Genomic DNA, 27,105 nt, shown 5'->3' with positions numbered 1-27,105 from the left:
AAACCCAAACCCAACACCCAAGCAAAGAAACCCCCACAACAAGAATAAAACCCACAGCAGGAGAGAGGAAAAAAAAAACCCACCCAGGCAGCAAGGCAGAGAGCTGTTGTCATGGAAGTGACTGATAGTTGCAGGCGCTGGCAACTCAAATTATGTCTGGGGGTAAAAATGGCCAGCACCAGAGACGGATGATCTGGCTTCTGTTGAGGTGAGAACAATGAGAGATAAGGCAAGAGCTGGAGGACTGCCTGGGGACTTCTCTGAGCTACCCATGCACTGCTCCCCTTTCCACACCTTATAAAAATAATGTCACGTAGTGCTGCTAGAGCTTTATTCCAGGAGATGCCATGTATCAGAAGATGTCACCACGATTTGGTAAGGCTGTGCTACCTCAAGGAATCACGGAAAAGGGAAGGAAAACCAGCCAGCAACGATACACTGTCCCAGGTGATGCAAAGCAAGAGCTGACCCATACCTGTCCTTCACCAGGCACCAACCTCTGCTCTCGGTGTGTGGTAAGAAGAGATGAGTGAAGCAGCCTGGTGACACTCACTGAGCATCCAGTTGATTGAAGTCCTTTTGTCCCTCTTCTGCTGCAGGTCAGATGGGCAAACTTTGCCTTATCCCAATGCCTGAATGGCTGATGGGTGGGAGAGATGCTGGCCAAATCGCAAGGTCCAGCAGAGCCAGGAGCCTGTGAAAACACCAGCTCAGGGATGCACATCATGAACAGCCTGGAGGTTGCAAGAGAAGCAGGGTGGAGAGGTAACCATTGGAGGAAGGCTTTTGCACTGTTGTTTTTGGCTTGTGAAATTCCTGCAGGATGGCTGACCTAAAATTAGCCCTCAGACTGCATCCTCGCTCCTTGCTCCGCAAGTGATGCAGTTGCACAGTTGGGCTGCCTCTGGAGATACCCTGGGACCATATCTGCATCACCTGCCCCTCTCGAGATACCCTGGGACCGTATCTGCATCACCTGCCCCTCTCGAGATACCCTGGGACCGTATCTGCATCACCTGCCCCTCTCGAGATACCCTGGGACCGTATCTGCATCACCTGCCAAAAGCTGACACGCAGCCACTGGCCTGCCCACGTGTGCCCATTTGCACCTCCGCTGTTTGTGCGGTAATCCCCGTCTTGTTGCAGCCACACTGTCCTCCAGCTCTTCACCTACAGACGGGTTTGCTATGGGCAATCTCCTGGGTTTGCTTTGGTTTCTTTTGAGGTGCTTTTTCCTGTCTAGGCCTTAGAGCTGCACTGGCACCGACGGGCTGTGCGTGGCTGTAAGAGAAGCCCAAGAGAGGAGAATCCTCCGGCAGGGAAGGCGCAGCCCTGGCAGGTTGCACGCCAGGTGAACACAGAGCCGAGCCACCCATAGGAAACAGCGAACGCTGGCGTGTTTTTGTCAGGATCCCTCCAACAGATCCCCATTGCTTACATCCAAGTGCCAACAGCGTTCAGTCACTGCCTGCAGGAGATGGGCTGCCTTCCGTAAGCAAAGAACCTCCTGGAGTGGCAAAGCTTCCCAGGGCAGGCCAGTGACTTGCATTACAGGCCAAATTAACCAATTTGCCGCTTTTCAAGCAATAAAACAAACCAAACCAAACATATAGAGAGAATAATAATGTTGCAACACAATAGAAACAGCCACAGATGATGGATTATAAAAGAATCTCAGTATTTCTTCTCCATTCAAAACACAAACACAGGTTGGCAGGGAAATACTTCCCGGGGAGGCTCCCGTCTCCCGTAACTCCTGCAGCACAGGACAGGCACTGGTGAGAAAGCACGCGGCGCTTGCATCCTTGTACCTGCACGGTGGAACTTCCCTCCCCGAGTACCACATTCAAAAGTAAATACTTTTAATGGATGGCAACTGGGAGTAGATAGATGACCACGTTATAAATCTGTCTCCCAGCTGCAATGCTGAAGCGCAGAGAAGGCGTTTCAGCTGGCAGCGGTGCAGTCGGGGAGTGATGGATTGCTCGCTAATCCATCTGCTGTTAGATTTGCTCTCCAATCCAAAATACTATTTTAATAAAGTGCCATTAGCTCGTAACTCACTCAGTGTCATGGAGAGGAGACAACCTCAGCCTGGGGATGCCGTCCTATATCCCTGCATGGAGTGTTAGCAAATAGCTACCTGGGTGCCACCTCCACAGGGACATCGTTCATCCTGTGAGCTGCCAGCAAACCAAACTTACTGATGAGGCTGGCAGAGGTGACAGGCCCTGCATTTAAATCTTTGATGAGGCAGGAGTCGAACCATGGCAGGTGGCTTTTTTTTCTCCTTTCCTGTCCTATTCCAGACAAGCAGCAGCAGCGACAGCAAATGGCACAGCCATTCAGCAGGCAGTAGGGCATGAAATCACCTCGCCGGTGGCTAGGAGCAACGTGCATAGCAAGAGGGACAAGGAATCTCTTTTGAAAGGCAGGCTTTAGAGAGCAATAGTGCCTGGGACACATCGAGAGAGCTGGCTTCATCAGTCCAACAGCCCATGGCACATGATGGGAAGGAAGGAAGAGTAGTGTGCAAGTGTGAGAGAACGGATGGAGAACTTTATTTCCTGTGGAAATAAAAAAAATGAAGTGGCAACACTGAAAAAAGCAGCACTTTCAAGCCTGACAGTTGTTCCAGGTTGCACTAAGACCGACCCGATGCAGAACTGCAGAATGCATCCGCTACACACGTTCCCAGCATTCCCCATGCCACTAACCAGAACACAAGGATGTTGAGCTCAAACAGGGGAATATTTGGCTGGAACCTACACCACCAGCTCCCAAAACACTGCTAGGGAAGAACAAATAGCATCAGTTTGTACAAGCGGAAGCCATGCAACTCTTTCAATGCCGTGGGAAGAGATGAAAACAACTGGATTGGAAGATTGGACCCAAGCAAAACAAGCTGTCCACACCACCTCTGCCACTCCTTACCTGCCTTGCCCGACAGATGTAGCACCGCAACCCTCCTCAACCCTCTTGAATCAGGCTCATCTCTGGCTTTTCTGCTCCATGTCCTTTTTCTGCTCCTTTTTTCCAGCCTAGGTGCCACCTCCTTCTCTTCTTCACAGGTGGGAAGACAGACCTCCATCATCCAGCAAGAGTTTGATAAATGAGGTATCCAAGCTACTGGGCTGGGTGCAAAGTCCTTCCCCTGCTGCCAAAGGTAGACGTGATTGTGGACTTCTAGGCATTATATTAACAGGGATTGCTCAGAAGGGGATTGGGGGATGTGCCTGCTCTGCCCAGAGCCACGAGCTTCTCTGGAAAGGAGGATGAGAACCCACTGCGAATTTCAGACACGTAGGTGCTGTCACAACCTACCAGGTAGGGGCTGGGGAGGGAGATTGTGACCAGAGGGAAGAAAACAAGTGAGCCCTGAAGCGCTCCACTCCTGGGATTGCAGCTGGCACCAGGGTGACACGAGAGCCTGCAACACATTGCTGACAAAGCGTGAAGAGCACAGATGTGCAAAGCTCTGGCCAGCTGATTGAGGATTTCTGAGAGTGAAGGGAGGTTGAGATGCACAAGACAAGTTCTGTGTATTAAAGAGCCCTGTTCCTAGGAGTAAGTTCCTAGTATAGAGATGTCTCTGCTTACCCCTCCCCTACCTTTTAAAGGAAAATAAACTAAAGAAAACAGACTTAGTGGAGAGCACATCATCTCCCAGGCTGCACAAGAAGGGGAAAGAACTTTGCCCCTTGGGACAAAAGCAGCACCGGCTGGCGAGTCACACCAGCGCAACGGCTCAATACGCGCCAGAAATGCTAAGGCATCCGCGTGTTCTCAAAAGCACCCATGCGTCCGTCTTCAGGAGAGAAGTCCTTTCCATCCCTGTGAAGCCCAGGCAGCAAAGCTCAGGTAAGGACCAGTGGCATCCATCATTAAGCGGTTGTTGAAAGCCCTTAAAACCTCAGCGGGAAGTATTCCTGTACTCAGGCAAACCTGCAAACCCTTAGGTCAGCTCCCTGCTGCCTTCCCTGCCACAGCGAGAGGCCACTTCTAGCTAATTGATCTCCCGACCCTGCAATTAATCACCGCTGCACAGCACAGAAGCACGGGTCGTAGCTGCATCCCAAGCACTGCGCTCCCTCTGCTTCCACGGAGGGACCTGATGCAATCTGAAGGAGGAATCGCGTGAAACTGCTGAGACAGCAACTGCTGCGCCTTCCACGCAGCTTTACAGCAGGATTCTCTTCCCAGCTCTCGGTATCAGCAAAAGCGCAGTCAGACAGCATAAGGACAAGACACAGTACCTTTCCCCTCCCCCAGCTCATTTTGTGCTTCATGGAGATGATTATAGAAGAGGGGGGAAGTATTGAAGGTGGGTATCACAATTAGAGATTTTAATCACACAGCATCAGACAGCTCCCTCACATAATTCGTTAGCGAGGGTTGTGTAGTAGAGACTGGCTCTGCTTAGCTCCCTTCCATCTCCTGGGGCCCAACAGAAATGTAATTCTAGTAAAATCTAAATAGGAAGGGGAAAGCCTAGAACAGCGAATCCTCAGTGCCCTCAGCGGACTAAAGGACAACTACACGTAGGCTGAAGGGGAGATAAAAAAAATGGCATTGAAGTTTATTTCAGTCATTTGGAGTACGCAGCTTCAGTTTGTACAGCGATTCCTCCCTTCCCACAGCAAGGTACCTTGCAAGAAGCGTTAGCGGGGCAAGCAAGTCTGGGCACACACTACTGCTGCGGGACACCCGTCCTTAGCAAAGGGGCAGCTTCTAAAAGGCATCTTCAAATTCTGCTTTGGCATCCAGGGGAAAATATCAGAGAACTATTTTGAGAGAAAATGGCACCTCAAGACAGTGAAGGTTTGCAGCCTCAAGAACTATTTCTGTCCTGGTGTCCCACAAGGCTGCCCATTCCGAGGATCCTGGTGACCAGCCCTGTTCCGCTCCCATGCGCACAAGCTCTTGTCAGGCTGCATCTCTCAAAGCTCAGTAACAGCCACCAGTGAAATGGCCACAGCAGAGGCTGCTGTCGGTTCCTGTCAAAGGAGAACATCTCAGCAAGGTACTCAAGGGCACAGATTTAGGTCAGGCAAATGTGCTTGCATAGTGTAGCTACAGAAGGGGACTCGGAGCAGAGCACAGAGTTCAAATCCAGTTCAAACTCAGAAAAAAACCAAGAGATTTTCTGACCTCTCTCTTATCTGCACGCAGACAGAACAAATAGCAGCTGATGGAGACAGGCATGTGTTCATCACTTGACAGTGGCACATTTCTCAGTTGTTCCAGAAATGCAGCAGAAGACTTGGGTAGCAAGAGCAGCTTGATGGCAGCAGCCAGGAGCAAACAAGCCCCACTCATCTCTCTCTGTCTTCAGACCATGCTGGACACCCATACGGCAGACAGACCTACTGAGCCTTGCCTACTCACCTCCTTAAAGAGAGAGATTTTTAAATAATCTAGGGCTGGGGAAAGCAAACAAAGCACTGTGGGCTGTACAGTCAGACCAGACCCATCGGAACCTGGGAAGCAGCGGTTCCTGCAGCAGCTCAGCATCCTGAGCCGTGCTTTCAAGACGCTGCTATAGGAAGTGCCAGTCGTTCCACTGCAGTTCAAATAACCTTTTGTGATCCACAGGGAGTGCGTGCAGGTATCCCACAATATTACACTGGAGGGGCACAAAAGCTCTCAGGCTTGGAACACTTGGTGCTTCAGCGCTGAGGAGGCATGCTCCAGAGCTTTTAGTCCCTTGCAGTGTACCACTGCAGGCTGGCTCTACAGCCATCCTCCAGGGGACCCAAGCACAGAGAAGCCAAAAGGCAGCAGCCAGGCACCAGTGGGTGTAGCCACATCACAAGGGAAGTCCCAGTGCTCATCAGCCAACCCACTGCACCCCTGTAGTTTCTCTTAAGTGTTGACTCCAAGTCAACCAGGCGCAGCTGTGAACTACACCAAATACACCCCTGTAACACAAAGTGTACCCTGAGTCTATAAGGGGGGACGAGAAGAGAGCAAGGAGTGATGCCATACAGAGATGTGAGCACAGAGGCGTGTCATGGGCAGGACCTGTGGAAAAGATGAGAAATCCCTCTGCTGGAGCATAAACCCTGCAAAGCCAAATCTGTGGGAGTAGCAGGCTTGGACAGGCCCTGGGTTCCCACAGGCCCATGTCACTGGGACACTCCAGAACAGTGCCAAACAGCTGAAAAGGATTTGGAGTTTGGGCCTCTCTAACAGGACAGGCCATACAGACTAACACAGTCAGTGGTATTTCAGCAAGGGGGTCCTTTAATACAATTGCTTCTGCCTTATTTAAACCATTTTGTTTTCTGGTGCACTTTAAAAACATAAAGTCAAAGGCAGACTGAGGCTGTACCCCCTCTCTTGCACCAACAGACACATTTCTCTCAGCACATGATTCCAGCAAACATTTGCCCAAAAGACCCTCCCAAGCTTTCTCCCGTGCCCACTTCCCCACACATGCTGGTCTGAAGCCTGCAGACTTGTCACACTGGCGTTCCTTTGGGAAAAGGCAGGAGTGGGTTTATGCCAGTCCCTTTGCTTGCTTCAGCACCCTCTGTTTTCAGCCACTCCATCTTCTGTTTGTGTTGCTGCACAGCATCGGCTACCCGGGCATCAATCATGGCCTCTGTAAGAACACCATCCTCTGATGCATAAGCTGCAGCCTGGAGAGGCAAAGGCAGAAGAGAGAGAAGTTACTGATCACAGTTCCTCGGATCAGTGAAGATCTGACACTGCTTCCTCTTTTGTTTTCTTCTCCACGCATGTTTGCGCCCACACTAGCTAGCACAACACCCAGCCCTGCTCTAAGTCAGTGGTGGTACCCAGAGCAATCTGGCAGATCACCATTGGAAAGGTTTTCCTTGATGCAGCTACGCCAGGGTCTGAAATACATCAACTACCCAAGCACCGAGACACTGAAGTCTTTGTCTCTGAGCTACCAACAAGCACCTTTGCCTACCTGCCCCTGGATTTCCTGGAGGCAAGATCTCTGTATTCCAAAGAGGCGAGGCCACAGGTCCATAATGCTGAAGGCAGCCAGCACTGTTAGGCTGCAGTCACACTCGGCTTGTTTAAATTTCCTCTCCTGCTTTAAAAACGCTGCACGTACGAAGCCAATAAGGTAAAGAGTAATAGGTGCATATGGTGATTGAATGACTCCATCCAAGGCAACAGAAAGTGTTTTAAACACTTATACAGGAGAACCAACATCTGCGCTAAGGTGAATATGGGCAATGTGACACCTGTAAAATGATGTCTAACATGGACTCATCTTGCTTTCCTCATGCGTTCTGCTAGGAATCTCCTCCCCTGCATCACTTCTGTGCTGTCTCAGCTCCCACCCCATATTCATCTGCCCATGGGACCTTCCCTTTCCTCCCACCTCCATTCATACCCCAACTCCTGTCTCTCCAATTCTGCTTGGTAAATTAATATCTGGTCCTGTTGCTACTTCAATAGGCAGTACAAATTTCATCACAGTTCCTTGCAGAAAAGGCTGAGAACTACTGACATCCTTGCCAAACAGCCCACAATATTTCCACCAGCAGCTTAGGGGAAAGAGGACTACGTGCCATTTCTCTTCAGCTGCAGAAAAAGGATTGCCGCTTTTGTCGAAACATGCAGGACAGCTAGGACTCCACTGATGGACATTTTGCAGATGACAACACAAGCAGCCGTACCCTCCAAGTTAGGGAAGGATGCTTATGCTGTTCGCTGTACCCATCTCCAAGGTAACAAAGCAACTCCAAGCTACAGATTTCTAAATCTAGTTACTCCCCATGCAGCGCTCCTGCAAACGACTCAGCACCGTGGATCCTCGCACAGCTATGGCAGCGAGGGAGCCTGACACAAATCAGGGTGAGACCCCCTCCAGATTCTCACATCCACACTGCCTGCCCCCAATAGCTCCAAAGATCTCCTTCCTTCCACAGAGCTATCACATCATGGATTGTCTCATGCCAGCCCTTCTGTCTGCAGGGCATTCCCCATGATCCCAGCTGGGCGTATAAACTTTGGCTTTCATGACAGGCTGAAGCTTCTAAGGTATTAGGTACAGGCTCCATAAATCATTAACAGTACAAACCATCAATTGTACCAAGCAATGAGATTTTACTGCAAAAGCATCACAGAAGGAAATTACAGTGTGACCATTTTATGCACCCACTGTACAAGGATGTAGATGGGAGAGAAAACAAAGCCTGGAGTAAGCTGTTGCGCTGGTATCATCGCAGCACTGACCACCCCAGTACAGTAGATGATACCCGCCTATTAGATCACTGCTACCTCACTGCAGGAATAATTATTTCAGGAAATAAGCAGAAGGTTACCCAAGCTGGTTTTCAGCCTCCTCTAGCCTGCTTCCCAGTCCTTGCTTGGTGGCCCTTTTGGGGGAACTGGTTAGATCACCAGAGGTCTCACTGCACAAACTACGTGTAACCACAGAGCTGGTTTTTACTGCAAGAAGCACCAAAACAGATCCTTCCCCGTGCAAAACCTTTGTAATCCTTCCTTAAGGCAGAAGTGACAAGTTAGGCTAATGCTCATACTTCGAGTCAGGAGTAAATACTGGCCGCAAGCAAGGAATGCGGAGAAACAGGAGGTCTGCAAATAGAGAATTCCCTTTGCATAAAGGCGCTTGTGCTCTGTATTCAGCAAGAGAGCAGGAGGCATCCTGGACACAATGATGCAGTTACTTCCCACAAACACCAGGAGAAGAGCAGCACAGCTTCCATAACCTGTACAGGCGTGGGGGATTAAACAAAAAAGGAGCCAGCACCCTTTCGTCAATGCAGCCCTCCAGCCAGGAGGATCCGGTGTTTTAAAATGAAGTTAAGTGCTTTCCTGGGATGCGCGTTATCTGCCTCCCCAGAACAGAGGGGATGTCTTCCCTTCCTCCCCGCCACTGCATAGCCCATAAATTCAAGGGTGGAAACTCCTGCAAAGCTGTGCAGTTCACGCTCTGTTGATTTTCTCAATGACTTTCTATTTATAGAAAGCCTCAGGCCCTGGCTGTCAAGAAAGCAAATGGGAGAAGCAGCTGTCCCTTCTGGGAGTAGCTTGCACACACACAAAACCGGTACCGAGCTTCATTTATATTCATACCTCTGCCTTCTGCATGGACAAAAATTTAACCCCATTTTCTCCAGTGCAACTATTCATGTCTTAGAACTCAAATCCAGTTATGAAATAATCTGAAAACAAAGAATTTGGGGAGGGGGGGGGAAGGAAGCTGTACGACAAGTCTAGCCTAGATAACCTAATGTTTCATTTCAGCCAAGAACCATGGTTTATTTTGGCCAAACTAAATTGTACCCTTTGAATCACATTTATAATAAAAACAGCCTGCTCAAAAAAACCTCAAACACACAAGCTCCCCCTCCTCCTTTACCTATAAGCACAGACCACTATAGAAACATTAAATTCTTCCCATAATTTGGTCAGGCGGATGATTTTTTTTTTTTTAATATAAACATGGTTCAAAGAGCAAAAAGGCATTTATGCCAGTGGCACAAAAGGCAAGGAGATGACAGAAAGCTCACCTCTATCGTTAACACTGGGACATAAAACTCCTGGGAATTCTCTTAATGTGTTGCCAAAACAATTTCCCAGAGATCTCTGTTTGGAATAATGAAAGGCTGCTTTTTTACATTTTATCTGAAGTCTATCAATGGGTTTAAGTAGAGGGTGCAGAACTAGAAAGTCTGCACATTACTATAAACAGATCTGAGGGGAATTTTAAGTGAGTAAATGCATCTAATCCATGCCATATTCACAAAGGATTAGATAGGGGGGAACGGAAAAGCACAAGGGCAAAAGGGAGTGCTCACTCTTCTGCACAAGAGATTAAAATGGATTTCTAGCACGCAGACTATTAGCTGTGCCAGACAGCAATATTCTTCCCAGCGCTAAAGGTTACACCCTCTGCTTTTCTGTATCTTACTTTTTTTGTTTGGTAAATTCAGGACAAACTGAGCCAGCCTGAAACATCAGTGAACTAGATCTTCATGTAAATGACAGCCAATCAATTCAAGCCCAGCATATAGCAGAATTAAGCATACAAAAGCTGCAGCTATTGCTTCTAGTTTAACTGAGAGGTTTCTGTTAAAAGCAGTATTGGCAGAGCACTCCAAAAATACCTTCCTGGGAAATGACTGCGAGGCCACGGGACAGCAGAGTGGCCATATGCTGCCATGGTAAGTTATTCTCGGTAAGAGCTGACAGGTACGATGGTTTCTCCTCCTACTGCTTCAGAACTTCACTTTTCCCCAAACCATCTCTTGAGGTTCAGTTCTGGCCATGGGAGATGACCCCAGGCAAGCTACATAGAGCTGATGAGGATCCCGGCATCTCAAAACTCCATCAGGTCCATGATAAAAGTATTCCTGTGCTCCCCATCCATTTAATTCAGCACTTCTGCAGATTCAGGAATGGAAGCAGTAGCAGCCATGCAGATTCCTCACTGCCTTTCCTAGTACTACCTGTGCTTCATGGGTGATTTGATTTAAGTTTTATCACGTAGAGGTTAGGACTAGAATTGCAAGCAATGAGGCTTCAGTCAGCTTGAGGTAGTAGGACAGACCCTATGAAATAGATGAAGCCTGCCATTCTGCTCCCTCTGCGTTTGTCTCTGTTGTCCAAGCACTGGTTGAAGTTTTGTTCCAAGACATGTTGGTCTTGATGATCTTAAAGGTCTTTCCAACCTAGATGTTTCTATGATTCTATGTCTACAGAGGTAGAATGCATACAGACAGCAACACTGCAAATGACTGCTGGAGGAATAAACTAATTAAGAAAATATATATACACAAATCTGAGGTGAATTAAGTGACAGGCATATTGCAATTAAGCTTACACTTTGAGGATTATCTCCAGGTCACATCAGGGCACTATGCAAAAGAGCTGAAAACAAAAGGCAAACGAAATGCTCCCATCCAGCTCTGTGCTCCAATATTCACAACCAGCAGTTTTCACTAGGGCTTTGTGCTGTAATCTTCCCCAGAATGGGTCAATTGAATTTATTTATTTATTAAAACGGAGACCTTAGGCATATTGCATTTCAGCAGCTGTTGTGATGAACCCATCTAGAAAAGCTTAAATGTCTCAAGACATAGTTGTTTTAAGTCTGCTGTGAGGACTTCAGAAAGAGCACTAGGCTCACGACATCTGCTGTTTACCAGCTCTATAAGGTGTTACTAAGATCAGAAACAGAACTGTTGAGACCTTGTTTTTCCACTTTTCTTGGCTCTTCCTGCCCTTCATCTTCTCAACTTGTACAGCATCTCAAACTCTTCCTGCCTTGTTAACTTGACCTAACACTTTGTGTGGAAAGGGGGGAGAAAAAAAAAAGCAATTGCAAGTAGGGAACTGAATAGGAAATCCAGGTGTTCACCTCAACTAGAGTCACAGAAGAGGCTCCCTAAATCCTCAGGTTAAGCCCTTTTGTACTGTTCTTATTGCTCTGCACATCCAAGGCGGACAAAACTGTAGCTTGCAAGCTGACTAAAATGCAAGTGTGTATTCATAAAGGTGCTGCTCACATCAGGTTATTTCCCACATCAACCATCTTTGGCATGCAGCATCTTGAATCACAAATTCGGTCATACGGGAGTTTAAAAGACCACCAGTTCAAGAGTCAGTCCTACCTGCAGTATACAACCACCTTACAGCTGTTACATCCAGCTCAGGAAAAGTTGGATAAGCATTTTCTTGAGCTGGTTATGCTGGTTCATATCGCCCCTACCTACCTCGATCCACCCCCTCAGCTGCTCCAGGACAGCAATGTAGCTGTGCAGTTAGCTTGCCTTGCCAAGCTATTTTTAATTCTGATCAGCTCCCTGACCCAGTTCATGGTACAGTTGTACAAAGAGGTGTACCAGCACAACAGAAAGGATAGCAGGAAGGCAGGAATATGAAGCAGGAGTAACACTGTCAGAAGTGTTTATCAAACTGCAGCCTTCATCCTTCCCTGATAGAAGAGTTAGATCAGCTACAAAGCTACCTATAACAAGCTACCTGCTAGCACTGACCCAGGCCCCAAAATACTGATACCATTCAAGAGATCAACTTGGGTTAAGAGTACTTGAAACACCTGCTAACCAAGAGGCTTTTAACCACAGCTACTGAAGTGCCATACCCTTAATACTTTACGTAGTCCCAACCAAAGGCAGATGTTAACAAGTCTTGCCATGGTCAAAAGTCAGCGGGCCAAACCTGGCATAAATGCAGCCTTCTGTAAAGCTCTGGTCCAGCTCCAGTCAGTCACAGCTTCAAATTCCTTGATTCAGTGACTGAAAAAGAACCCTGCGGTAGCATTTAGGATCAACAGCTCTGGCAGGCAGCTCCCAGGGCAGTGTTCAAGACTGAAATCTTACCCCTTTTTGGATGCCCTCGCAAGCCCGCTAGCGGACTGTATCCACCCAGCCACCTCCTGAGGAAAGAAGTCCACGTGTCTAAGCCACTCGCTGCAGAAAGCCTGTGCCACTTTAATGCTGACCCGTGACACATCACGCTTCCTTTCTTGATCAAGGGATAAGATACGAAGTCCCTTGTTCCAGAACACCAACAACTTTGATTCTGACACAGATGAAGCTTCTTGCGGCTTCTACATCAAAACGATTCCTGTCTTTTTGTCCACCCTCTCCTGCATCTTTTTTTTTAAAGCCCTTTGTTTTATAACAGGAGAGAGGAACATAACCTCCTGCTGCAATTCTACATAGAACCTCATTAATAGTTCTGGTGCTATGAAGTACTTTTTAAAAAAAGTGATCAGGACAACACTAAGGAATTAGTCGCCCCCACCTTTCCCTTCCTTCAAGATCACTTAAAGGATAAATGATAAAAGCTAAGGTCATTCCCGGGAAGTAATGACAAGCTAGGAGATAAGGGGTGATAAAAAGCAAAGCTGATAAAACGCAAAGGATCATTTATCACAACTTTTTATTACAAGAAATGCCTTGCAGCAAAGCCTTTCACATAGGGGTTCTCTTCTAGACAAAGAGAAATAAAGAACTTCTATGACAATTAGCGGTCTTTCTCTCCCACATCACCGTCACTCAGTTTAAGACAAACACCCTAGGTCTTCATCCTGGGTTTCAAAATCAGAAGCCCACAAAAAGCATAGCTGTGCTTGGAAGAAGTTAAGCCGTGATCTACTGTCTCTGTGAAAGGCAGAATGGCCCAAGATTCCAGTCTTTCCCTCAACCTGTCAGCTCTCCAGAGGGGTGTCTGAACAACTGGACACCATGGCAGGCCACCGAACTCCCACCAATATGCACTATTCTCTCTGAATTTCAAACACTTGTCAAACATCTTGCTAAGCTTCCTGACCGAACTGGTAATGCTAAGCTGGTATGTTTTCAGGCAGTTAGAGAACAGACACAAATTAAAAATAAAGCTTTGTATAAATTTCCAGATGACAGCACACATTTTGAAATGTTTCAATAATACAAAATTCGCGTAGTAAAGTTAACCAGCTGTGTGGTAACATACAAAGAATAAAACAAGGACTAACAGCATTCAAATGGCTGCTTTGGACCTCAGCTCATGACTACTGCAGTTAAATGGATTAGAAAGGATAAATACTTTCCGTACCTTAAAAGGTGGAAGAACAGTAGGAGGAGGAATGAAATGCACAAACTTTGTAAAATGTTTGTGAACTGCTAAACTAAATTAAAAACCCAACACAACTTTGTTTTTACAACACCTGAAAGGAAGCCGACATTAGTAAGTTACACGACATATAATTTGGAGCATGTTCCTTAAATTGATATTACTAGATTAGTTTATAAAAATACACAATCCAGTAAGAAACTGGCAGCTGTGACAAAACAAGGTGAAAGCCTGATTAAAAAAAAAGTGCTAGAGGTTGTTGAACACAGGAACAATTGCCCTCAAAGTGATTGCATTTCTTATTTCTATATAGGAACCACGCATGTAGAAGTACCTAGTCTTTTCAGCTCCATTTTCCAGTTAGTTTTGTTTCTCCAATTACTCAAGTTGCACTAAAAATGCGTTTGGAACAAAGTAGGGCAGAAGGGTGTTTTAGTGTCCTAATGCTGTCATACCTATAAGCAACACATTAGGCGTCTCTTCTACTGAGCTTCTTCAGCTGGAACATGAGCAATGGCCAGCATGATTTGCCCAAACCCATTCCTAACTCACTTCCTTTACTTAAATTCAGTAAGGGATTTCCCATTATTGGTTATAAAAACTGTTCCTATCTAGGAGATGAGGAATTACGCTGATATTCTGACACCCACCCCAGAGCTAGCAGCATGCCAGTACTACTGTATGGACATAATGAAACTTCCAAAGTGAGACAAGATCTGAGACTCCAACATCAAACACTCAAGCCTTCCAGAATGGGAAAATAAACCAAGCAGCCCAGTGATAAAAGCTCTACTTACCTGCCATGCCACAGCAAGCTGAGAGATCTCTCGGCCAGACATGCCCTCCGTCAACCTGGCAATCTCCGAACACTTTTTCCCATAGTCAAACTGGGCCAGTTTCAAACGTCTAAAAAGCAGAAGAACAAGGATTAGTTTACACGTAGGCACATGACAGGAAAGGAGGATGAGGGAGTCAGAGGTAGGCTTTGTAAAGAGCAACACTTACAATGAAATCAAAGATCAGATCGGATCAATCTCTGTAGAAAGATCCAGCCTGAGTACAGAAGTTGTTCTCCTGGGCCCAGAAAGCCCCATTTTGTGGCACAAAGAAACATGCGTACCTGGATTAAGACCAAAAAAGTGCAAGACTGCACAGCCCAAAGAAACGAGTCACTTGGCCTGATTTGTCTCTGTTAAGCCAAGCAAAGACAAGTGCTTGGATGAGGAGTTCCAACAGTGTTCCTACTTGCATTATTGCCTCCAGCGCAGTAACTGGTCTCCTAAATGTTAAGGGCACAACAAACCACGGCATCAAATTCTAGGATGGCATCTTACCTGTAGCAGGATAGCAAGAGGCATGTCTCCAACTCTTACCTGTACTACTTGCTTAAAGTGGGTTTATAAAAAGTGTGACAGAATACAAAGAAAACGAGATGAAGAAAAACAGTAAAAGAAAGAGAATCTATAGGGTGGGAAGTTCTGCAAAGATACTCACTGTTTACCCTCTGTGGCTGGCTTCAAGACATGCCTATCAAAATACATTCTCACAAGCCGCTCCCGTTCTTCTAGCTGAGGCAGATCAAAGTTCACCATTTCATCTATTCGGTCATTGATAGCCCAATCAAATTGCTCAGGCTGGTTGCTTGCTAAAACAAGCATAAACCTGGAAGTATGACAAGAGAGGAAAGACTGAAAAACCCATAAAAATAAAAATCAGTGAACCAGTCTGAACATTGGGAACTGCCATGGGCAGTATCAAAGACATTTCATCACCTGACATGTCTGAAGGTTCCTTAGAAACAGCTCTGTAACAGCATCTCAAGCGACGCTCTAAAATGCAGTGTAGTTTAAGCTATTTAGAACTGGAACACGTTTAACTCAGTACTTAGCCTTCCGATATCAGTCTTCCCCAGTCTGTCCTTGCCATAGAAGCCTGATTTATCACTTTACCCACAATCTCCCTCAATTTAGGAGTATCACAAATTTTTAGCAAGAGTACAACCTCCTTGAGAGCTCCAAGTCTGGAACCTTGGAACAAGGCTGGACAACATGGAGAGATGTTCTCTGGCACACATATATCTCCAGTTTAAATCCCAGTTTGGGGAACTGACTTCAAGCTGCTAACGGCACAGCACCCTAGAATCACGAGGGGCTGTCTTAGTCCTGCTCTGAAGGTATGAATAGCTGCCAAACTGAAAGCCAACAGCATTCCTGAAACCTCAGCCAGCCCAACGAGCTGCAGAGCACCGACTGGACTCATCGTGGCCCAAGAATAAGGGGAGCGTACCACTGCTGGGTCTGCACAGGAAGGTCATTCTTCAGCAGCTAGTAAAAGTTGACTTGTTTCCTTCAAGCAAGTCTGGCAACACATTCCTCCTACCAAGTCTAAAATGTGCAGAAAGAGAGGCATTCACAATGGATACCATAAAGCAAAGGTGCTTTGTGTTACCAAGCTCTGCTCCGTGGTACAGATGTGCCAGCTTCCAGGGCCTGCTCTCTCCTGTTGCACTTTGAAGCCAGAAGCCCTTTCTTTTCCTTTGTAATGATGCTTCTTCCCCATGACAATTCTACTTTAATGCTTTAATTGATGTTACCAGCTTAATAGCGCATTATAATTTGAAATGGGTTTTTAACCACAGCTATTGGAATATTGACGTTCTTGAAGTCTATTTAAATCCTGGTCTACAGGGGGCTGCGTTCTTTGCTGTCATTTCTGAAGATAACGTTGCCAACCCAAGAGCCACACAGGCATGAAACGGTTCCGTTTCTATCAGCAAGGACTTCCCCCAAACCCCCGCAGAAACACAGCCTGGGTAAAGGATCGACGTGCAACCTGATATTCAGGCCTTGCTCATTTCTATCGTGAAAATGATACAAAAAAAGCAAGAGATGCAGGCACAGTCAGCTATCCAGCAAGAACATACAGAAAGTTCTTTGGGAAGTTTAAGCCAGCAATTCGCAATACTCAGTTATGTTGGTGACAATTCACTGGTGAAGTAACTGTACCCCTCAGGGTCTCGCCAAACCAGCTAGATTTACGTGCACTCCCATTGATGGATACAGGACTCCTTATTGCCCAAAGCAGCAATAAGGCTGCTCTGAAGTAAAAAGCAGTGTGTGAATCACAAGGACATGTTCAGTCTCCTAGAATGGCTCAGAGTTTAAATTAGAGTTGAATTCAACATCTGACAAAATGACAGCCCAACTGTTTTGAGTGGAGGCATAGCACCCACTAGCACCAAACCAGTGTGCCCAGAGTTCTGCTAAGGCCGTTTAACATCAGAAGAAAGAACCATCCCCTTACCACTCCCTGCCAGTCACTGGCCCACAGTGCAATTATAAATCTGGTCAAAAAGATAACTTTGCTGGATCCACAGCAATTAGACATCACAGATATCTGAAATTAACTTTGCTGGATCCACAGCAATTAGACATCACTATCTGAAAAGGACTATTTCCTAGAAAAAGGGGGAACTATCTAAAGCTAAAACATACACACTATTATACTTAAAAGTTCTGCAGTTCCACCCAAACATCTTTATCATCTTCGCATGTACAAGGCAAAAGACATTTCTAGAGATCACCTAGGAGCTCAGGATATTTACAGTTTTCACCTTGGAAAATTGCATTTCTATCTTAAGCACCACTTGCTCTGGGTCCTGCAGAACATGTATTTTGCCAACATCTTTTTTTTTTTATATTTATTCTTGCAAACAGCAAGCACAACATCATTTAATAATTATTATATTCAACTTAGCATTTATAGAGCAATTCTATGTATCATTTCAGAATAGACTTGCTATCCTCCCAAAGAGAAAACCAAGGATCTTGCAAGGTTCTTGAAGGCCCAACACGTTACTTTCTAGCAATCTACTCATTTTGGGAAGGCACACCTCCCAGGACACCTTGCTGTGACAGAGAAGGGTACAGAGAAGCTACATGCAAACAACTATCAGAGCTGCATTGGTTTTAGCAAGTTCAAGAGAGACCCCAGGGACAGAGAATGCCCTGCTGTTGTCCTGAAACAATGACCTTCTAAAATATTTATTTCAATGTCATGAGGTTGCTATCACAAGAGTTTCACTACAACCTTACTAAGGGAGCAGTTCATCACTGAGAAACTCACCTTCCCACATAGACAGAGGCAACTTTTCTTGTTAGCTCAATTTTTTTTGTAAAAGAAATTTAACAACTAAGTTCACACACACACACACACAAAAAAAAAAATCAAATCAAAGATTATTTGAAAAAGGCCAAGGAAAGGCCATGTGTCTATTATGACAGCCAAGAAATGGCTCTTGTTAAATTAAGCAGTGCTCTGCAGGAAGTTAACAGTAATGGGACAAAGTGAGCACGGATGGATGGGCAATGAAATCCATACACATGCACACATCTATCAAGTCAGCCCTGCAATCATCTGTGGTTAGCAAATCTATTAGCAGCCCTGAAGGAAACCGCTCTGGGATTCCTATGTTTATGTGCAACTTTGCACACAGACATACTGAGCAGACAGCTCATGCAAAAGAACTGGGGTCAGATTTAACCTCATTTGCCTCCAAGTTTCAAACCCACCCCCACCACACAAACATGCACAGCACAGCGAGGCCACCAAAGCACAGGAGAGGAACAGCAGCTCCAACAAGCACAGGCTGAAGCATTTGTGGAGGGATTACAAAACATCCAGCAAGTATCAAGCTTGCATTCTTTTTTACGATATTGATATTCACAGGCCCAATACTGTCCTTGTTTAAACAACAGCAGCTGATCAAGAAAGAGAATGTACTCATTAAGACAATCAATATATTCAAATACCACCCCTTTTCAGGAAAGAATTTCCCTAGAGTGCTGGAAGAGAGCTGCATACAGTATGGATGACGTGTGAAAGGGAACTGCTCACCACTATGTACCATAGCTGGGAAAGTCTTGTCCTGAAAGGCAGTTCAAGATGCCAAACACACATCCTTTTTACAAGCACTGATCTCTACCCTGGGTACAGCCCTTCTGAATTCTAATTTCCAGGTCCCAGGAAAAGGTAAAGGAGGACCAAGCTCCATTCAGTATATATGCTGAAAAGGGGCTATCCTAGGCAGATTTTTTTCAAGCCCTTAGTAGCACAGATCATACGTTTCCAACTTTCATTTGCACACCACAGAGCCTTTACAGACTTTCCCCAATTCAGGGAAATATCAACTGATATAAGAGCTGAAACCGGATACTTACTTGTTGCTGTGCTGCCCTGTTCTGTGCAGGATTGCTCTGAGATCTTCACTGATTTTCTCCTGCAAAGATGAAATCCAAAGGAAGATCAACTGCTTGGGGACCTAAGACAGGTCACAGCCTTAAGCAGCATTATTGACAAAGTGACTCCTGTTATTATCAAGCATTTGCATTACAGTAGAATCCAAAGGACTTTAATACCTTGCAAAAAAAGGGATCAATTTATATACCCAGGAAAAAGGTTAGGAATTAAAACATCCAGCAGAGAGATTAAGTATTTACTCACAGTCATTCAGTGAGTCTCTTGATCTCAAACCCAAGGCTCTAACCACTGGCCCAGGTGGCTTTTCCCTGCTGAAAACTATTTTAACTGGGAAGTCCGGTAAGATACTTACAAGAAAATAAGCCACAGCAAAGAATTCCCTTACACATTCAAAGTAATCTTCCAGGGACAGCTCTTTAAATAGACAATAGCGGTTCAAGTAGCAGGTCCAGATTCAGTGTACAATATGGTGACTTACTTCGAAAACATAAATCATTTGTACAGGGGAAGATGCTAGTGTAGCTTTGCTAATGCAGTGAAAAGTAGTTCTGTTATGAAAATGTCCCAAGATAAATATCCGTTGGGACAAAAACCAAACACTGCAGGGTACCAGCTCTGCAGTGTGAACAATCTTCTCTTGTTTTCAAGATATGCCTCTTTTCTTCCTAGTGCCCAGTCACCTGCAAAACCTCCAAAAAGATGATGTCACCCATCTTTTGCAGGAAGGAATTCTCAAGTCAGTCTTGAGATGCTTGTTCCATTCAGCTGCAAGACACTAATTTCTTGTCTCTGCATCACTTAATTAGGTGAGTAGTAAGGCACCTGCCAGTTTTAATCTTCTGCCTGTTACAGCTAGCTAATCAGGTTAAACAAGAAGGCTGTTGGCTGACTAACTCTGCAGCATGCACAGATAACAGACAAAGTACTTACTGTTGCCCTCTTCCGCAGAAACGCATCCGCTTCATCCACAAATAGCAAGAGGCTGTAAAAGGAAAGCACTACACAGTAATAGGAGACAGGTAAGTGAGGCTCACATGGCTGAAGGATTCTCCTGTCCCATTACGCGGCACCCATAAACTGTGACTGCCTCTAAGCTTGAAGGATTATACATGCAAATTCATTTCTTAAGGTAACATTTCTCAGCTAAGCTACAGCAACATTGACATTGCATATGCTTGGCCCATCCCAACAGTGAAGAAAGAGGCATTAGCTTAAGACACCTTAGGCCATAAATCTGACTGCAGGCCTCTGGAGTTTTGTTTCTTGCTGTTCAGAAGCAGCTTGAACAGAAGCAATTCTTAGGGCACATGGTCTTAACTTCCTCCAGATTTTCAAATACAGATGGGAGTTTTCATGGGCACGGTTTGGCAATGGGCTTGTATCTAGCAGTGCTGGCACATTACTGCCAAGTTGGAGTAGATCTCTGAAATTCAGACCTGGCTCCCCAAGTATTTGTGAGAGTGTTTATTTTAGCATTCCCGCCTATTTAGAGAAATGTGTGCAAGCGTACAAGACAGGTACACAAGCATACAAGAAGTCTTGGTGACACTGGCATCTTCCTGCCATTTTTCTTCCTTATACCATTCTGAAAACCTGAAAACAGAGTCCTCCCCTGCAACTTGCTTTGTTATTTTGTTGGGTTTTCCCTTTCCAAACCACACAAGCAATAATATAATGGTTTTACTACCTGTGGAGAAGTGAATTAATAAAGTCAATGAATAATTCACAAAAATAAATTCACTTATAACCCAAGGGTAGTGCTCTTCCCAAGAGACAAAGCGTATAAAGATGTTTATCAATAACAGAACCAAGTTGCTCATAAAGCTGTCAGAGCTTGTATTACCTTCTTGCCTAGCTTCAAAACCAGCTTGCTTTCAAGGGATTTCAGGGCCTATTAACATCTTTTATTCAACTCCAGTTTTTCTGAAAAATATTCTCAGCTACAGTCTCTGCAGAGAAGTGTCTTCTATCACAAGGGCTTTCAGCTAATAAAGGCAACACAGTACTAACAGCTAACATGGTCGGATATCCAGAATAAAATCTGCTGTGGTGGGTTCTCACAGAAGCCATCCCTGCAGCCCCACCCCCCCAAACCTTGCCATGCAAACCCAATACACCTGCTTAAATACTTGAATGTTACTTGGGCTTAGAATATTGATGCATATGGACACATGTAACCTCTGATCACTACTTTCATACGATGGCTATCTGAAGCCTATGAAGTTCAAACACGCAGAAGATTTTATCAGGACAGAGAATAAACTCAGACCCAGGGAGTGCTCTGAAAGAGAATTCTTTAGCAGAAGCATCCAGCAGTCTTCATCTACTTGAATACCTTCATCTCTCCTCCAACTTCTTTTTCTAAGCTCACTTAAATTCTTACACCTTTCCTTCTATAGCTCCTCGGGGTAGGAGAAGCTTAAAGAGTTTAAATCCCTAGGGCATTTACTCTGCAAGTTTTGTTTTTTTTTTTTTAAAGGGGAAATAGAAACATTTAGATGATGAATGCAGCAAGGATTAAAACAGACACTGCAAGATAATGTCTATCTAAAACAATCAGAGAACACATAAATCACCCGTTAGCCACATTTATAGAAGACCTGCAATCAAAACAGCACAAAGAAACCAAACTGACACCCACTGTAAGGTCCCTATTGCATTTTAATACCCTGGCTGGACAAGCAACCTCCTAGCTACCTCTGGACTGCAAAAAAATCCATTTACACTAGTATGAACAAATTAACTACATACTCTTACAAAATCAGTCGAGGTTTAGCCTCAACATGAATGCTTTTCTGCAGATAAAAGTTTGATTTTAAAGGTGACTGAAAAAGCAGAGCAGCTTGTGACTCTGACACCCATCTAACGTCAATGCCTTCAGCATCTGTCTCCCCTTTATCCTCTTTCATTTCTTGTAATTCGTGACTTCTGCTTGACACTCAAAAGTAAACAAGAAGCTGGATGCAAACACTATCAGAGTCTAAAATCTGAGCAATTGCAACAGGGAACATAATACGCAGAGAGTGTAAACACCTGGTTACACATCCATTTGTGCTAAGTCTTCTAACTACTGTCAGAAACCTAATCACTCCGAAAGACACGTGTCCCAGCCTTCAAGTGGGCACTATCACCTGCCTGGTGAGATCAGCAGAGCCAAGCTATGACCGATCTGGGAAACGTGAAGTAAACAAGAAGGGTTTGAAGGAGCAGAAGAGCAAAAGCTTTCAGCTTTTTAAGTATTACTAAGCAGCAAGAATTCACCCATTCTAGGAAAACTTTAGGAGATGTTATGCCCGGTCAGTGCTACCTCATCTGCGGAAGAGTATCATGCAATAACAAACAGAGATCAGGGGTCTCAATGACATCGTTGCAGTAAGTTTCTTTGAGCAAGAAACCAAATTCAAGACTCGGAGGAACCTCTACTTACCCTCTCCTACTGGTGTTTGCCCAGTCGAAGAGTTTATGCATGGCAGTAACTCCTTCCCGCCCCATGGGGGCAACATCGCCACCGGTCATGATGGCATAATCCATGCCCGAGTGCACAGCTAATTTCTGGAAGGAAATAAAACCAGGGAGTTAAGCACTCTCTTTCACTGCAAGTCCACAGAAGATGAGGAGGGAAATAAAAGTAGTTTAGTCCTACCAGTGTGCTTATTTGCAGAGGGTAAGTATGCTCTTAGAGAAGAGAATACTACTATAGTCACTTAGGGGCAGCTTTTAAGCATTGCTCTGAATGGGAACAAAAGATGGATGATCAGCCTTATGGCAATGCACGAAATTTTAATGCTAGCAGACACTGCTGAGAGTGCTTAAGACCTTCATCTTTAACTTGGGTACTGTTTATTTCTTCCACTGTTTTCTTCATGATCTAGTTTATAACTTCCTTTCTCTGTGCAGCAGAACAGGATTCTGTTCTCTACTAGATGCTTAACTAATCCAACTCAAAATTACATTCACTGAAAAAAAATTTAAGAGCCTGGAATTAAATGGTCAGTGAACCAAATAAGCATTCAGACAAAATAACAGAATTTTCCTTTTGCGTTTTAAAGCCTGCAACAATTCATTGGTCCAGTGGCTACTGAGCAAACGGTTTTGATGAAGCTCCTGGGGCATGCTGGAAATACCTCCCTTAAGCCTGCAGGTAAGGAAAAATAAATCCTCTATGATTTTATCTGAGACAGAAAATGCAAGTCTATCCATAAAGCAAGTTTGACAGGATGTATCCAACATTAACCAAGCACATCAGAAGAGCCTATGGCTTGCACTGACCAAAGTTTGCTTAGCCTGTCATGTCACTGCGGGGCAGAATTACAGCCTTGGCAAGGCTTCCCTCTACTTCAGCCCAGACAGGTCTACCAAGAACTATATAACACTGCAATTAAGCTCCCAGCTTAAACCTGCTCTCCATCTTGCTGCAACATCTCAGCGGTGAATGAGCCCACAGACACCTGCATCTGACAGAACAGACTTCGCTTGGATTTGAAGCTAATAAGCGGGAAGATGTCTCCTCCATTTCAGAAAGCAGTTCACAAAGCAGCCACCAATTGAGCCCTGCCACAGTGAGAGACAGCAGGCTGTGTTAACATACCATTAGTGGACCCAGACCTGGTTATCCAGTTCTGCTGAGTAAAGGAAAAGTCATGTGAAGGTTAAAATGAACAAGTCGAGCCAAGCAGATCAGCAACAGCCCCAGCAAAACACGCTTAGCTGAATCCAACCAGTTATCTGCTGTGCAGCAGGAGGCTGGAAAAAAAGCTTTGCTCTGCCCCTTAAAACCACTGAGTTCCTGCTACTGATGTTTAGTGTTTTGTACCAGTCCAACAAAGCTGGAAGCTTTGACAGTTGCATCCAAGTGTGTTTACATCAGGCTCAAGAACCCTGTCACGTAGCATTACTACTTACCACCACAGACTCATACATGTCTTTGCCCTGCAGGGATCAGACAAGGCCACCACACTAGGACATGTTGCCTTTTTGGAACAGCAATAATAGCAATCTGTATTGTCACTGACATTAACCCAAGTGCAAAAGTCACAGCTCAGAAAACAGTCAGCTTCTTCTCCTTCCTTCACTGCCAATCACTTCTCTTGGCTCTTACACTTCTCTCTTCTCCTTATGCTGCTGTTGCCATTTCCTAGACCTGTCCCTCTCTACTGGCTTTAGAAATCCAAACTAGGTGGCACACTGAGAGCAGACTGCAAAAAACTATTGGGATATGGGTTTAATGTATTGATAGAGAAAAAAATTAACTTGCACCAGCACATCAAACCTGCCACTGTTAAAAAAAGTACATGAAATCAAATCCCAATTCAAATCCATGCAAAAACCACTCTGGTAGTGCACATGCACAGTGAAGCCATACCTATCTTTTCTCTGCTCTGGGATTAATTAAGCAACAGCAGGAAAGACCCTATTTAGGCAAGTGCATAAAATCAACATAGGTGGAAATGAGACACCAGGCTGGTGTTGGGATTTCACAAGTCACAGTTGCAAAGTGCCTCTTTCAGATGGAAGGGCTCTTCTGCCTACATTTAGCCCTAGAACCCAAGCAACTGTACCAATTTAGAGTTGAAGCAGGCTGGATGCCCTTTCCTCCCTTCCCAACAGAGACACATGAACATAACGTTTATGCAGCAATACATTTCAGACTAGGGAGGGTGCTTAGAGTCTGCAGTTTTCAGAGCACCCTGCAACATGCAGGTTGTCAGAATCTTGGCAGGGTTTTACCTTGGCAAAGAGCGTCTTTCCAGTGCCAGGGGGACCATACATAAGAATATTCCTGTATAGGCTTTTGTTCTTTTTTGTATTTCTTGTTGCTATGGCAATGTCTCTCACACGTGCTTCCAACTGTGGCTGCAAGAAAAGGGTTAAACTTAAGGAACAGAAAGTACCAAGAGACCTGCATCTATCAGCTTCACAGATCGGTACCAGCAAGAAGTACGCAGCACTTTCTACAGTCTCAAGCTTTAGAGTCTTAACTTCAGCTGCTTACTGCTTCAGACCAGGGTCATTTCCCCTTCTGCGTCAGGCTTTACTCAATTTAAAGTTCTGTCCACTTGGCTATAATTCTTTTACAAGAAAAAGCAGCAGTGCAGGAAGCAGTGCAGTAACTACTGTAAGAACTGATAGCACCTGAATATTCACTTCATAGTGGATACCCTGGGAGGGATATGTCATAACATAAGCAACTCTTTGCAGTACTGATTCTTTCATAGAAGTCATAAACATTCATGTTTGTACTTATTACTGCATTTGTAGAGATATTGGGAGAAAGCTATTCTTGCAGGAGCATTTTCTCTCAGCAGCTTCAAGAAGCACATAAATTTGCCTGCTATCCAGGAATCAAATTCAGAAGCAAATATACAGAAGCAGCCCTAATTAGCAAATTAACAACCATTCACAAGATGGGCAAACGCATATGCTTCTTTGGCCTTTTGGCCTACAAGCAGATCTAGGTTCAGCAATCCTTAACAGATTAGATGAGCCAAGTGGAACTCTGTATATTAACACGCTGACTACAGAGAAAAACTACAGCAGGGCAAGGGCTGAACGAAGACTTCCAACTGCTTCGCACAGAGGAAAAAAGGTTAACAGAGTGCTTAATGCATGTCACACTGAACACAGGAGCTTATTTACGGTTTCAGTGCCCCAAGGGTGCTATGTCTCCAGAATTACTGGAATTACAGCTTTTGAAGTCAGCGTAAGGAAACAGCCGTTCTTATTTAGATTCCAAAAGCATCCCTCACAAGCCAAGATAGCAAAACAGAGTACTCACACTGAGAACAACTCCTTCAAGAGCATCCTGAGCCTTGCTGGTGAGACGCTTACCAACCTAAAGAGGACAAATTCAATTACTGACATGTAGAGATCAACCACAGTTTTGACAACGCACCTGGACAAAAAGGTCGTATGAAATGACAATGAGCTCAGCCCACCTACGCTATCTCTAAGACTATATTTATTCACAGACTCTTCAACAGCTCCCTGCCTGACACAAAGAGCCGCAAAAGGAGTTTTGCATCCTCATGGCTGAGTGCAACACACTAACAAAACTAAACTTTACCTTGATAGGATGCTTCAGTGCCTCCAGCACAGTAATGCGTGAGGTTTCTCTCACCAGAGATGGTTTGCCCAAACGTGCTTCTATGTACCGCCCTGCTACTGCCGTGGCATTCTTGGCAGAGTAAACACCCACTGCCAGCAGGGTTAGGCCTGCCACCTGCAAAGAAAAGGGGAAAGGATGAGGAAAAACACTTGGCAAGGCAACGCTATCGCGTGTAGCATGATCTGTGGTGGGGAATTAAAATTCAGGACAAATGCTGACCGATAGGGGTTTGTTTCTGGTAAGATGTTTTATCCCTGTTCAGACAGTGAAGGTCTCACACTCCCTATTCCTAGGGCATTTAGCACTCTTGCATCTTGCAGTGTGAAAGGCAGAGGAAGCACAAGTAATGCATGTAGTCATGTGTCCAGAAGGGTGTACTCCCTGCTCAAAATGTGTGTGGCTTTTCAGACTTTTAACTGAGTAGAGTATGTATTAAGACAAACAGCCATCAGGCTTTGCTACAAGCCAGAGGTACAAGCCTCCTATGAGAAAGCAGTATCTCCCATGATGCTGAAGCTTTAGCTTCCAGTGTTATTAACAAAAGCACACTGGGAAAGGGGTCTGGTTTGGTTTATTTTTTTCCAGGTATTCTGTGCAGGCAGTTAAGAATAAGCCCACATCAACCACGTACTGTCTGCCAGACTACCCCTCAGCACGTATGTCAAATTAAGGATGTCAAGACAAACATCTGAGTTGTGGCTGCTACCAAGGCCGTACACAGCAGGGAACAAAAAGGACTGGCCAGGGTACACTCGCTAAAGGTGAACAGTCATGCCAGACCCAACACAACAGGAAAATAGGTACTCAAGAGGAGCTTCAAAGGCAAAAATCACAGGAATTACCATCACAGCATTAGAGACTGTTCTTTCAGAAACCCCAGAACACGAGACATTCCCACCAATCTGCCAGTGAAGCACACAGCAGGGAACAAAAAGGACTGGCCAGGGTACACTCGCTAAAGGTGAACAGTCATGCCAGACCCAACACAACAGGAAAATAGGTACTCAAGAGGAGCTTCAAAGGCAAAAATCACAGGAATTACCATCACAGCATTAGAGACTGTTCTTTCAGAAACCCCAGAACACGAGACATTCCCACCAATCTGCCAGTGAAGCAGAAAGACTCCAGGCTTCTCTGTGGTTTACAGTTGC

General features: G+C 45.1%; 1 protein-coding gene across 8 annotated transcripts in view; it reads right to left on the bottom strand.

The window, feature by feature from the left end:
* The window catches only part of ATAD3A (ATPase family AAA domain containing 3A), a 36,719-nt gene that overhangs the window by 359 nt on the left and 9,255 nt on the right, over positions 1-27,105 (bottom strand). For 2 of the 8 annotated variants that reach the window (XM_009646775.2, XM_035902140.1), the window contains exons 7-15: positions 25,913-26,068; positions 25,625-25,681; positions 24,577-24,702; positions 22,277-22,401; positions 19,780-19,831; positions 18,810-18,868; positions 15,085-15,252; positions 14,388-14,496; positions 84-6,644 (exon numbers count right to left, since the gene is read on the bottom strand). In XM_009646775.2, the coding sequence (XP_009645070.1) occupies positions 6,465-6,644; positions 14,388-14,496; positions 15,085-15,252; positions 18,810-18,868; positions 19,780-19,831; positions 22,277-22,401; positions 24,577-24,702; positions 25,625-25,681; positions 25,913-26,068 (1,032 nt within the window). In that variant the 3' untranslated portion in view covers positions 84-6,464. Of the gene's footprint in view, positions 1-83; positions 6,645-10,882; positions 11,298-14,387; positions 14,497-15,084; positions 15,253-18,809; positions 18,869-19,779; positions 19,832-22,276; positions 22,402-24,576; positions 24,703-25,624; positions 25,682-25,912; positions 26,069-27,105 lie in introns of those variants that run through there. The other 6 variants (XM_035902135.1, XM_035902136.1, XM_035902138.1 and 3 more) reach the window with 6 other exon arrangements.

Source organism: Egretta garzetta, unplaced genomic scaffold, assembly GCF_000687185.1.
Source record: "Egretta garzetta isolate BGI_Z169 unplaced genomic scaffold, ASM68718v1 scaffold29, whole genome shotgun sequence".
NCBI classification, from domain to species: Eukaryota; Metazoa; Chordata; class Aves; order Pelecaniformes; family Ardeidae; genus Egretta; species Egretta garzetta.
This window is presented reverse-complemented; position numbering and strand designations above follow the sequence as displayed.